At 47.2% G+C, this 13725-nt stretch overlaps 1 protein-coding gene across 1 annotated transcript in view; it reads right to left on the bottom strand.

Annotated features, from left to right (window-relative positions):
- LOC124798012 (methyl farnesoate epoxidase-like) overlaps positions 1 to 13725 on the bottom strand; it is a 158767-nt gene that overhangs the window by 56290 nt on the left and 88752 nt on the right. The window contains exon 3 of the mRNA XM_047261210.1: positions 3900 to 4139. Coding sequence (XP_047117166.1) covers positions 3900 to 4139 — 240 coding nt within the window. The remainder of the gene's footprint in view (positions 1 to 3899; positions 4140 to 13725) is intronic.

Raw genomic sequence — 13725 nt, 5'->3', positions numbered from 1 at the left:
ATATAGCCTGTAGCGTGGAATGAGGATCTCGGAAATGCCCGCTGATGACCTTGCTGATGACCTTGCTGTTTATCACCCTCCGCCATAAAACATCCTCATCAGCGGAAATGCCGATCTTGATCGACTCTTTGTGCGCTACTGCCCTAAGCATCTATGGAAAGCGGTAGAAGGAAAACATACCACGAGTATACGACAAGATTCTGAGGACCTCGCCTGATCATAGAATTTGGTGGTCGAAAGGATGCACGCTCTGTAAAGCATGATAGGCGACTATGTGTGTCAGATCCAACGAGTACAATGCTGGTGCAGACATGATTTGAAGCATTAAGTTCGGACGAACCCTACAAGTTACCACATTGAGTCAAAGACATCATAAATTACGAATCCAGTAGGCACAGCATCAACAAGTGTGGACATGTTGTTGGTCAGATGAATCACATTACACTAGGTCGGTAGTCTTGTCAGTATACGCCGTCATCGAGGCGAAAAGGAGATCGAAAGTTGCTCTGCACTGTGGTTGCAGACCATTGGGGCAGTATTATATTATGAGGGAGATCCACCTGCGCTTCCATTGCAACTGTGGTAGTAATTGGAGGTACCATCACTGTGGACCATGTCAACATTACTACGGTCACCTTGAATTGCTTCATGATCCGTGTGATCAGCGATGACGATGGCATTTTCCAGCAGGATAACTGTCACTGGCGCCAGGCCAGAATAATGCTACAATGGTTTTAGAAGACTCACAGTGAGCTCACATTGTTGTCTTGTTCACTAAATTCATCTGATCTGAACCTGATGGAACACATGTGGGATGGTATTGGTCACCAGTTCGGCATCCACGAACCACTGACCCATAATTTATGGGAAATGCGTGGCCTACGTGTAGAGATATGGTGCCACATACATCCGGAAACCCATCAGTGAGTTGTCGAATAGATTCCACGCACGTTCATTGTTGTATAACTTTCCACAAATGAACCAAACTGTTACTTAGGTACTAAGCTCATCAGTGGATATACAGGGTGAAAAGTGTTTAAACCGACAAACTCTGGGAGGTTGTAGGGGACATCAAAACAAATATTTTTCCCTAATGCCATTTCTTCCTATGAGGAGTATTTTAACCGGTAGAGGAAGATTTCTCTGGTGGCAAATTAATTAAACCAACAAACACTTTTCCATTTATTTATGACCAAGAGACAACACATTAACACAACCCAATTTCAATTACAGTATACTTTCAAAAATGCCTCCATTGACACGTAAACAAAGGTTACACCGTCGGATCATATTCTGTCTGACACGGGCAAAAACCCCAGGAGTGTCCTGAATTGTTCCTGCTGCTGCTACTATTCGGGCAACCAGATCCTCTTCTGATGCAACAGGAGTAGCCTAAACAAGGCTGCGCATCTCTCCCCACACAAAAAAGTCCAGAGGGGACACATCTGGGGATCGAGCAGGCCATGGTACCGGAGCACCTCTACCAATCCACGTTTCTGGGAACCGTCGGTCTAGGAATCGACGCACACGACGACTGAAATGTGCCGGCGCCCCGTCATGTTGGAACCACATGCGTTGTCTTGTAGGGAGCGGGACGTCTTCCAACAATACCACACGCTGTATGTAAGTCTGCAGGTTTTCGTGGCCGTTGTCACTGAAGTTAAAATCTTCTGTGTTATTAGGCCGCGTCATGTTTCTTCTAAAAAGTTCGACGTTTCGACCCCTCTGCTGGGATCTTGCTCAGGATCTTTTGGTGTCCACGACTGCTAGTTCTGTTGTTCTAGCAGTAGTGGACACCAAAAGATCCTGAGGAAAATCCCAGCAGAGGGGTAGAACATTTTAGAAGAAACATGACGCGGCCTAATAACCCAGAAGATTTTAACTTCAATTCCACATGCTGCAAGACAGCTTCCTCAAATTGCAGCGTTCTTACCGTGCGACGGCGTTTCTGTCCAGGTAATGTGCTAAATGACCCGGTCTCACGCGGACGTTGGTACACAGCAGCAAAGGTCATATGATACGGGATACGGCGATTAGGATAAACACTCCTGGAAATTGAAATAAGAACACCGTAAATTCATTGTCCCAGGAAGGGGAAACTTTATTGACACATTCCTGGGGTCAGATACATCACATGATCACACTGACAGAACCACAGGCACATAGACACAGGCAACAGAGCATGCACAATGTCGGCACTAGTACAGTGTATATCCACCTTTCGCAGCAATGCAGGCTGCTATTCTCCCATGGAGACGATCGTAGAGATGCTGGATGTAGTCCTGTGGAACGGCTTGCCATGCCATTTCCACCTGGCGCCTCAGTTGGACCAGCGTTCGTGCTGGACGTGCAGACTGCGTGAGACGACGCTTCATCCAGTCCCAAACATGCTCAATGGGGGACAGATCCGGAGATCTTGCTGGCCAGGGTAGTTGACTTACACCTTCTAGAGCACGTTGGGTGGCACGGGATACATGCGGACGTGCATTGTCCTGTTGGAACAGCAAGTTCCCTTGCCGGTCTAGGAATGGTAGAACGATGGGTTCGATGACGGTTTGGATGTACCGTGCACTATTCAGTGTCCCCTCGACGATCACCAGTGGTGTACGGCCAGTGTAGGAGATCGCTCCCCACACCATGATGCCGGGTGTTGGCCCTGTGTGCCTCGGTCGTATGCAGTCCTGATTGTGGCGCTCACCTGCACGGCGCCAAACACGCATACGACCATCATTGGCACCAAGGCAGAAGCGACTCTCATCGCTGAAGACGACACGTCTCCATTCGTCCCTCCATTCACGCCTGTCGCGACACCACTGGAGGCGGGCTGCACGATGTTGGGGCGTGAGCGGAAGACGGCCTAACGGTGTGCGGGACCGTAGCCCAGCTTCATGGAGACGGTTGCGAATGGTCCTCGCCGATACCCCAGGAGCAACAGTGTCCCTAATTTGCTGGGAAGTGGCGGTGCGGTCCCCTACGGCACTGCGTAGGATCCTACGTTCTTGGCGTGCATCCGTGCGTCGCTGCGGTCCGGTCCCAGGTCGACGGGCACGTGCACCTTCCGCCGACCACTGGCGACAACATCGATGTACTGTGGAGACCTCACGCCCCACGTGTTGAGCAATTCGGCGGTACGTCCACCCGGCCTCCCGCATGCCTACTATACGCCCTCGCTCAAAGTCCGTCAACTGCACATACGGTTCACGTGCACGCTGTCGCGGCATGCTACCAGTGTTAAAGACTGCGATGGAGCTCCGTATGCCACGGCAAACTGGCTGACACTGACGGCGGCGGTGCACAAATGCTGCGCAGCTAGCGCCATTCGACGGCAACACCGCGGGTCCTGGTGTGTCCGCTGTGCCGTGCGTGTGATCATTGCTTGTACAGCCCTCTCGCAGTGTCCGGAGCAAGTATGGTGGGTCTGACACACCGGTGTCAATGTGTTCTTTTTTCCATTTCCAGGAGTGTAGTTGTTGATAAACCCGCTGTGCAGCTCGTCCATTGTGGTGCGTTACGTCGTACGCACCAACCGTATCGGTGTATTCACTGCAGGTGTATCGCTCCATTAGTAAACAGAGACAATGCACTACTACACTGGTGGACAGCAGTTGCCTACAACTGATGAGCGTAATACACCTCTAACAACTGGAGAGCGTAATACGGCCTCTAAAACTGACGAGTGTAATGTGGCCACCACCGGTTTAAGTAATCCTCATAGGATAAAATGACATTAGGGAAAAGTATTTGTTTTAATGTCCCCTATAAGCTCCCAGAGTTTGTCGGTTTAACTAATTTTCACCCTGTACATGTAACACTACACTTGGCGTGAAAGAAAACTAGATTACTGAGCAGTGAATTGGAAAACGAATGTAGCGTGTGTGAGAGCAGAGGGTGGTGCTGACCGAGGCGCTGGTTGAGCGTGCGCTCCCGCAGGTCTGGATCGTCGGGCCGGCCCTGGAACTCGTCCCGGCGCAGCGTCTCGAAGACGGCGTCGGCGCCGCAGACGGCGACGGCGGGGACGCTTCCGGGCAGCACGAGCCCCACCACCGGGCCGTACTGCTCGCGCCAAGCCTCCAGCCGCAGGTGCGGCTTCGCACCAGCCAGGGACAGGACACTGCCCAGCACGGGCAGGCACGGAGGGCCTGCCAACACGACCACAAGTTCGTGTCACCACTCACACGTCACACAGTGTTACAATTAAAACAAAGTTAAAAGTTAAATATTCATTGTCAGGAATTACAAGCAGTTGACTGAAGAACAGCGTTATGCTGTCCGGGAGGCACCGCATCGATTTGAGGCACTCACGGCTAATTACTGGTAAGCCACAACGAGTAAATTTTGCAGGAGAGACAATTGTAGGTTCAAAAAATTCCGTAAGGTAGGTGATGCACTTAACAAGTACACCTATTGTATTATACGGTACTACATACATTATGATATTCTTCCCACATGAAACAAAACATTTTCCACTACTGTGCATACTGAATAACAGTATAAGCAATACATCTACTTTTGTGGCTTCTCATTGTACACTACTGGCCATTAAAATTGCTACACCACGAAGATGACATGCTACAGACGCGAAATTTAACCAACAGGAAGAAGATGCTGTGATATGCAAATGATTAGCTTTTCAGAGCATTCACACAAGGTTGGCGACGCTGGTGACACCTACAACGTGCTGACATGAGGAAAGGTTCCAACCGATTTCTCATACACAAACAGCAGTTGACCGGCGTTGCCTGGTGAAATGTTTTTGTGATGCCTCGTGTAACGAGGAGAATACCATCACGTTCCCGACTTCGATAAAGGTCGGATTGTAGCCTATCGCGATTGCGATTTATCGTATCGCGACATTGCAGCAGAATATGGAATCGGTGGGCTCAGGAGGGTAATACGGAACGCCGTGCTGGATCCACACGGCCTCGAATAACTAGCAGTCGACACGACAGGCATCTTATCAGCATGGCTGTAACGGATCGTGCAGCCACGTCTCGATCCCTGAGTCAACAGATGGGGACGTTTGCAAGACGACAACCATCTGCACGAACAGTTCGACGACGTTTGCAGCAGCATGGACTATCAGCTCATCACAGACGACCCTTGACGCTGCGTCTCAGACAGGAGCGCCTGCGATGGTGTACTCAACGACGAACCTGCGTACACAAATGGCAAAATGAATCCAGGTTCTGTTTACAGCATCGTGTTTGGCGACATCGCGGTGAACGCACATTGCAAGCGCGTATTCGTCAAAAAAATGGTTCAAATGGCTCTCAGCACTATGGGACTCAACTGCTGTGGTCATCAGTCCCCTAGAACTTAGAACTACTTAAACCTAACTAACCTAAGTACATCACACACATCCAGGATTCGAACCTGCGACCGTAGCAGTCGCACGGTTCCGGACTGCGCGCCTAGAACCGCGAGACCATCGCGGCCGGCTGTATTCGTCATCGCCATACTGGCGTATCATACGACGTGATGGTATGGGGTGCCATTCGTTACACGTCTCGGTCACCTCTTGTTCGCATTGACGGCACTTTGAGCAGTGGACGTCACATTTCAGATATGTTACGACCCGAGGCTCTACTTTTCATTAGATCCCTGCGAAACCCTATATTTCAGCACGATAATGCACGACCGCATCATTTTGCAGGTCCTGTACGAGCCTTTCTAGATACAGAAAATGTTCGACTGCTGCCCTGTCCAGCACATTCTCCAGATATCTCACCAATTGAAAACGTCTGGTCAATGGTGGCTGAGCAACTGGCTCGTCACAACACGCCAGTCACTACTCTTGATGAACTGTGGTACCATGTTGAAGCTGCATGGGCAGCTGTACCTGTACACGCCATCCAAGCTCTGTTTGACTCAATGTCCAAACGTATCAAGGCCGTTGTTACGGCTAGAGGTGGTTGTTCTCACTACCGATTTCTCAGGATCTATGCACCCAAATTGCGTGAAAATGTAATCACAAGTCAGTTCTAGTATAATATATTTGTCCAATGAATACCCGTTTATCATCTGCATTTCTTCTTGGTGTAGCAATTTTAATGGCCAGCAATGTAATTTTGTGGCTTGCCATTCTATATCAACAAAGTTTCAGCGCCAACATTTAGCTTTGCTGATCACAATTCACGTTGTTCTTAGCTTAATCTAAGTAACTGCTATCAATTAATTCAGGATCATTAATTTGTTCTCTGGCTTCGTACTGAGTCACGGATAAATAATATCCACGATGCACCGTAGGTACAGTGAGTCCTCAAAGTCTCTTCACAATGGCGGCCTCGTGTGTCTCGCTTTGCAAGGCGTGTAAGGTTGGCAGCACATTTAACGGTGCGACCTGAGGCGCATTTCCAGGCTCGTGCGAATCCCGCCGTCGGAGGTTCGAGTCCTCCCTTGGGCATGGGTGTGTGTGTCGTCCTTAGCGTAAGTTAGTTCAAGTTAGATTAAGTAATGTGTAGGCCTAGGGACCGGTGACCACAGCAGTTTGGTCCCGGAGGAACTTACCACAAAATTAAGCCTCTCCTGCACGTGTTCCGTGGACCTGCAGGTGGTAGGGTGCTGATAGTCGTGCCACGAGTGTGTTGCAGCTGTTAGGTTTGTTGTTGGCGAATTCTTGTGTGAGCTGAGTGTATTGAGAATGCTTACTATTGGAAAGAGAGCATTTTTAGTGTAAGAGGAGGAAAGTTTCCAGAGAAGGTGAGGCGGCAGTTTAGATTGTGTTTTTCAGATCCTGACACTGTATGTGATTCAACTCGCAAATTCCGAACAACAGGTTCAGTTCATGATGCACCATCAACTGGTAGGCCCACAGATTTAACAAAACGGAAGCTTGACGACATTTTAGACATCATGTTATGGAGTCCAACTCAATCAGTGAGGAGATTATCGCAAGAGACTAAAGTCTTTCATACAACAGCACGTAAGGCCATAATCAAAGAACCACATCCGTATAAAGCTAGTGCTGTGCAACAGTTGCATTGTATTGACCATGTGAAGCGAATAGCGTATTGTGAACAGTTTCAGCAGTTTGTTACTGGCATGGAGTTCTGTATTAGATCGAAGCTTTTTCACTGGCGAGTCTTGGTTCCACCTACCTGGCTACATAAGTTCCTAAGCTTCACGAATTTGGTCGTCAGAAAATCCTCATACCTTAAGAGAAACGCCACTGCCTGCCGAGGAAACTGGAGTCTGGGCTGCGATAGCGTGAGCGACAATTACAGTGCTGTTCTTTTTCGATACCACCGTCACTTCCGATGTGTATCGCTCCCAAATAATTTATCCATTTACTGCCCTACTGAATGAAAATCAGCTCAGTAATTCATTTTTCCAACAAGACAATGCTACTGCTTATGCGGCACACCAGACCCTACCACTTTTAGATGTAATCTTTGGAGGCAGAGTAATCACGAGTCCACAGCTCGTGGTCGTGCGGTAGCGTTCTCGCTTCCCACGCCCGGGTTCCCGGGTTCGATTCCCGGCGGGGTCAGGGATTTTCTCTGCCTCGTGATGACTGGGTGTTGTGTGATGTCCTTAGGTTAGTTAGGTTTAAGTAGTTCTAAGTTCTAGGGGACTGATGACCATAGATGTTAAGTCCCATAGTGCTCAGAGCCATTTGAACCATTTTTTGAGTAATCACGAAAGGTGTCTGACCCCTGCGCTCACCGGATCTGTCTTCACCTGACTGTTTCTCTTGGGATGTGGCTAAAAATTCGTGTATCATAATAACCCAAATACAATAGATGAACTGAAGACAGAGATAATTTATTGCCTGTATTCGATTACACGTGAAACATTGGTAAATGTGTTGAACTATATCTTCAAGAAAGAGAAAAACATTTCCAGCACCTACTGTGATATTGGTAAGTAAGGTGTATTTAATTGTAATTAATATAATTAATTAATTTCATTGTTTTGATTATAATAATGTTGAATCCCATCTCCAAACATAACTGCAGCCACGAGCAGTGAATCGCAGCCTCCAGCTTACACAGCGACATGAATGTGGTGCCAACCTTGTGTGCCCTGCAAGGCGGGACACGTGGAGCTCACCGCTGCGGAGAGGCTTTCCATATGCACTGTCCATAGTGTGTTTCCATGAGGTCTGACAGCTTCTTATGCTGTACGGTAATACGCCTACGATATTCTGTTAAGATATAAATCCTTGATGTCTTCTTGATATTCATTTCAAAGAAGTCACTACAAACAGTGTGCTTCACGAAAATTGAATTTGGATTTGACGCCAAAACTTTGAGCACTGTAGCTTCTGAAAAGTTAACAGAATGTCCATCCAGTGCTGTTTTTGTGCATTAGCAGTTAACTCTTCATCCTTACAGAAGAAAGAAGTGCAAGAATTACCAATATCTTGAATCCACAAAACTGCGCTGAACACTACAGAAATTTAACATCTAGATAATGGCAAGCCACAATAACCCCTATAGCAGGCACCTACTGAATCCCAGTTCAGGTATAACAATAGTTTACAGTTTATGGGCTTGACGCAAAAGTCTTAGAAACTGTCCCATATTTCATGGTTCCCTTAAATATTAGTATTAACACTGTACTACACTGTCATTATGGCTCACATAGTCACATGCTAGGATATTGTATGCCTCATAAATGCGTTTTATTGATGCTTAACTGTGATGATGATGCAATACCACGCTGATTTGGCTGATAATCCACATCTACAACACTATCATCTCACAAAACAATCAGCTTCCGTATTACTTCCACAATACTTTTTTTTCATCCGAACAACTCGTCCTATATGAACTTCCTGGCAGATTAAAACTGTGTGCCGGACCGAGACTCGAACTCGAGACCTTTGCCTTTCACAGTCAAGTGCTGTACCACCTATCACGATTCACGACCCTTCCTCACAGCTTTACTTCTGCCAGTACCTCGTCTCCCACCTTCCAAACTTCACCGAAGCTCTTCCGCGAACCTTGCATAACTAGCACTCCTGGTAGATACGCTATTGTGGAGACATGGCTTGGCCGCAGCCTGGGGGGTGTTTCCAGAATGAGAATTTTCACTCTGCAGCAGAGTGTGCGCTGATATGAAACTTCCTGGCAGATTAAAACTGTGTGCAGGACCGAGACTCGAACTCGGGACGTTTGCCTTTCGTGGGCAAGTGCTCTGGCTAAGCCACGTCCCCGCACTACCCTTTCTTCCAGGAGTGCTAGTTCTACAAGGTTCCCTGAAGAGCTTCTGTGAAGTTTGGAAGGTAGGAGACGAGGTACTGACAAAATTGAATTTGTGAGGATGGGTCTTGAGTCGTGCTTGGGTAGCTCAGATGGTAGAGCACCTGCCCGCGAAAGGCAAAGTTCCCGAGTTCGAGGCTCGGTCAGACACACAGTTTTAATCTGCCAGGAAGTTTCTTATCAGCGCACACTCTGCTGCAGAGTGAAAATTCTCATTCTGGAACTCGTGTTATTTCCTCTGCGAGTCGCCATCTTGGCTGTGGCTTACCATACTAAATCACAAAAATGACGTCCCGTGTCTTCGTGCAACACATAAAAATTGAGTATGTGCTGCTATGTCTTGGTATTCTGCCTGTTGCTTGCCATCCCCTAACAGAGAAGAATAAGGTACAAATCTCCATTTCGCTCAGTGTATGGCTTGCCATATCCTAGACGCAACCGCTTTATTTTTTATTTATATATTCTAATTGTCTCTGTAGATGACTCTTTTCAGCCAGTATAGGTCACTTTCATATCTGGGTACTGGCCATAGGTGCGGTTTTTCCAGTGCTTTTCGAGTTGGGGAAAAATGGCATAAATAGATGTGCAGCGTCTAAGTGAGAGTGGCCACCGTTGGCATTCAAGCCGCTGCTGCATAGGCGGTGAGCGTCTCCAAGGTCACACACAGCAGAATGCGCGTGAGCCTAACGTAAAAATGGTACGAAGCTGCAGGCGCTTCAGTGGTTAACAGGCGGCTGCTGTTGCTGGGTTTTGCAAACACGCTGCCTGAGTTTCTTTCAGTAATTATACTCCTGCCCATACACTTAGCCCTTAAAACACTCATTTTTATAATACACAAACGCTGTACGCACACTCAGTCAAAAACAAACGAGAGGAAAACCAAGCACAATACAAAAGAACCACGTGCACTCGTTCACGCTCGCAAGGAAACCACTGCGAAGAAGTAAATCACTACTAACAGCCCCACGTAGGCTCCAAAGAGCAAGTTACTGGTTTCCTGTGCTGAGCAAGCTATAAGAGATGGGGGATCTTCGCTAACATTTCCACAGGCTTTAACGTTTGCTGCAGAAAGCATCCCGGTCTACGTCCCTGCAGAAATGGCAACTACCTGAGTGGTCGCGAGGAAGGACAGGAAATCGCGTATGTGTTACAAATCACAGCGATTTAGAAGTCACAGATATCACAATGACAATTTAACAGAATCAGGCTGTCTAGTTGTGACTGAAATCGCAACTAAAAGTAGCATTTGACAATGAACGCGCCGGCCGTGGTGGTCGAGCGGTTCCAGGCGCTACAGTCTGGAACCGAGCGACCGCTACGTCGCCGGTTCGAATCCTGTCTCGGGCATGGATTGTGTGATAGGTTAGTTAGGTTTAAGTAGTTCTAAGTTCTAGGGGACTGATGACCTTAGAAGTTAAGTTCCATAGTGCTCAGAGCCATTTGAACCATTTGAACAATGAACGCCGTGTGCCATCTGTTGGCTGAATTTCGTAGCTCTCTTTTGTATCCCGCCTGGAAGGCGGCGCGTGGTTAGGAGCAAGAAAAGGTAATACACGTCGGTACTGCAAGAAAGTAAGAGTGGTTTGCTGGAGCCTGAATATACACAGAGGCGTACATAACTTTGTACAGATAAGCAGACTCAAGCTGAAGCGAAGTGTCCCGGCCCTCGGTTCTTGATCAAATGGCTGAAACTGGAGCGGGAGCTCTTTGAGCTCTCCCGCTCCGGCTATGAGTGCGCTGTCGTCGGTGACCCGTAGTGCCAACTTATGAACCTATGCCGTGGCATCGTTGCTATCGATACCACACTCTGCGAACCTTGTGTCATGCTGTCAAATCTAGCTGCGATTTCAGTGACAAATCACAAGTAGAGATCGCAAGTAGCAACTAGTCAACGCCGTTATCATTCGATTCCGTCTGCCATCTGTCGACTGATGTTCGTATTTCGTTGTAAGATCCCTGTGTCTCAGACATATATGTATAACTTATACATGGTCGAGGTAATGGGCCATGTAGCTAATTTGCTCTGAGAAAAGTTTTATAGTTGGTTGAGCATTGGTGGAGCCATCAAATGTGAATGCCACATACAGTACAGTCTGGAATTTTCGTACCATATTTAAACACACTTTTCATCACAAAAACTGAAACTGCAGTGTAATTCCAGGAAACATTTGGCAACATGGTTAGAATCCGTATTCTAAACATGAACTGTTACCGTATTGTGTGACAATTTTTGTTATGATTCTGAAAATCACACGATTAATATTTTCACAGTAGCTCCATTGATACACAATTAAATCCAAAGGAAGAACAAACCCAAAGGTACTTACTACTAATTTTCGTTGAGATGAAATTTTTCCTGTGGACGCGCGTAACTTCCGTATATCATATAACAGTTTAGACAGAATCGTTGAAAAAATTGACAGTACCACCTCACGTAACTTTTTGTTACTTAGGTTGCTGAAACATTAACCTTAGGTGCCGGGGCTGCAGCCACTATAACACTACCGCCTACTATTAGATTAGTGATATGCTGACAACGTCATTCCTGTGAAAGGATTTTTATTTTATGACCGTGTAATGGCAAGATGTTGAACAGCATTTGTTTTACTAAAGATTTCTATTGAAAGAAAGCAGTAGTAAGGTAAACGGGAATTGAACCAGGGTTCTATTAGTAATCAAATAAACTATAATTACGTAAAAGGAAACCTTCGTCAGCGTAATTACGCCAATTTGTACCCAGTACCAGCATGTTTCATAGAGAAAGTTAACTATTGGGGTTGACTTTACTTGATATTGAACTCCTGTTTTGCTGATAAGATACCAGATAGTAGCATAGTTTGGCAAGTAATGAACCAGTGAAACTTCCTGGCAGATTATAACTGTGTGCCCGACCGAGACTCGAACTCGGGACCGTTGCATTTCGCGGGCAAGTGCTCTACCCTCTGAGCTACCGAAGCACGACTCACGCCCGGTCCTCACAGCTTTACTTCTGCCAGTATCTCGTGTCCTACCTTCCAAACTTTACAGAAGCTCTCCTGCGAACCTTGCAGAACTAGCACTCCTGAAAGAAAGGATACTGCGGAGACATGGCGTAGCCACAGCCTGGGGGATGTTTCCAGAATGAGATTTTCACTCAGCAGCGGAGTGTGCGCTGATATGTAACTTCGTGGCAGATTGAAACTGTGTGCCCGACCGAGACTCGAACTCGGGACCTCTGCCTTTTGCGGGCAAGTTCTCTACCATCTGAGCTACCGAAGCACGACTCACGCCCGGTCCTCACAGCTTTACTTCTGCCAGTATCTCGTCTCCTACCTTCCAAACTTTACAGAAGTTCTCCTGCGAACCTTGCAGAACTAGCATTCCTGAAAGAAAGGATACCGCGGAGAAATGGCTTAGCCACAGCCTGGGGGATGTTTCCAGAATGAGATTTTCACTCTGCAGCGGAGTGTGCGCTGATATGAAACTTCCTGGCAGATTAAAACTGTGTGCCCGACCGAGACTCGAACTCGGGACCTCTGCCTTTCGCGGGCAAGTGCTCTACCATCTGAGCTACCGAAGCACGACTCACGCCCGGTCCTCACAGCTTTACTTCTGCCAGTATCTCGTCTCCTACCTTCCAAACTCTACAGAAGCTCTCCCGCGAACCTTGCAGAACTAGCACTCCTGAAAGAAAGGATACTGCGGAGACATGGCTTAGCCACAGCCTGGGGGATGTTTCCAGAATGAGATTTTCACTCAGCAGCGGAGTGTGCGCTGATATGAAACTTCCTGACAGATTAAAACTGTGTGCCCGACCGAGACTCGAACTCGGGAGAGCTTCTGTAAAGTTTGGAAGATAGGAGACGAGATACTGGCAGAAGTAAAGCTGTGAGGAGCAGGCGTGAGTCGTGCTTCGGTAGCTCGGATGGTAGAGCACTTGCCCGCGAAAGGCAAAGGTCCCGAGTTCGACTCTCGGTCGGGCACACAGTTTTAATCTGCCAGGAAGTTTCTTATCAGCGCACACTCCTCTGCAGAGTGAAAATCTCATTAATGTACCAGTGATTTATCCTGAACTACACGGGAGGAGTATTTATGCGTTTAGGCAACAACTTGCTCTCAATAATACTTACTAACTGTACACTACAGTAGGAATATAATAATAATTATAGGAAAATGATTACTACTAGCGGAACGCTACTGACATGAACAAGAGGTTCTCTTGTCAGTTTAAGTATAGGAAATTACTACTATTCAAATACTTATGAAGTAATGGTATCTTTTGTACTGATCAATATTTGCATTCTCAAGAAATATATACTAATGGCTCAAATGGCTCTGAGCACTATGGGACTCAACTGCTGAGGTCATTAGTCCCCTAGAACTTAGAACTAGTTAAACCTAACTAACCTAAGGACATCACAAACATCCATGCCCGAGGCAGGATTCGAACCTGCGACCGTAGCGGTCTTGCGGTTCCAGACTGCAGCGCCTTTAAGCGCACGGCCACTTGGGCCGGCAAAATATATACTACTTTATACAC

This window comes from Schistocerca piceifrons, chromosome 5 (genome assembly GCF_021461385.2).
Source record: "Schistocerca piceifrons isolate TAMUIC-IGC-003096 chromosome 5, iqSchPice1.1, whole genome shotgun sequence".
Lineage (NCBI taxonomy): Eukaryota > Metazoa > Arthropoda > Insecta > Orthoptera > Acrididae > Schistocerca > Schistocerca piceifrons.
Note: the sequence above shows the minus strand (reverse complement) of the source record. Positions and strands in the feature narration are given on the sequence as shown.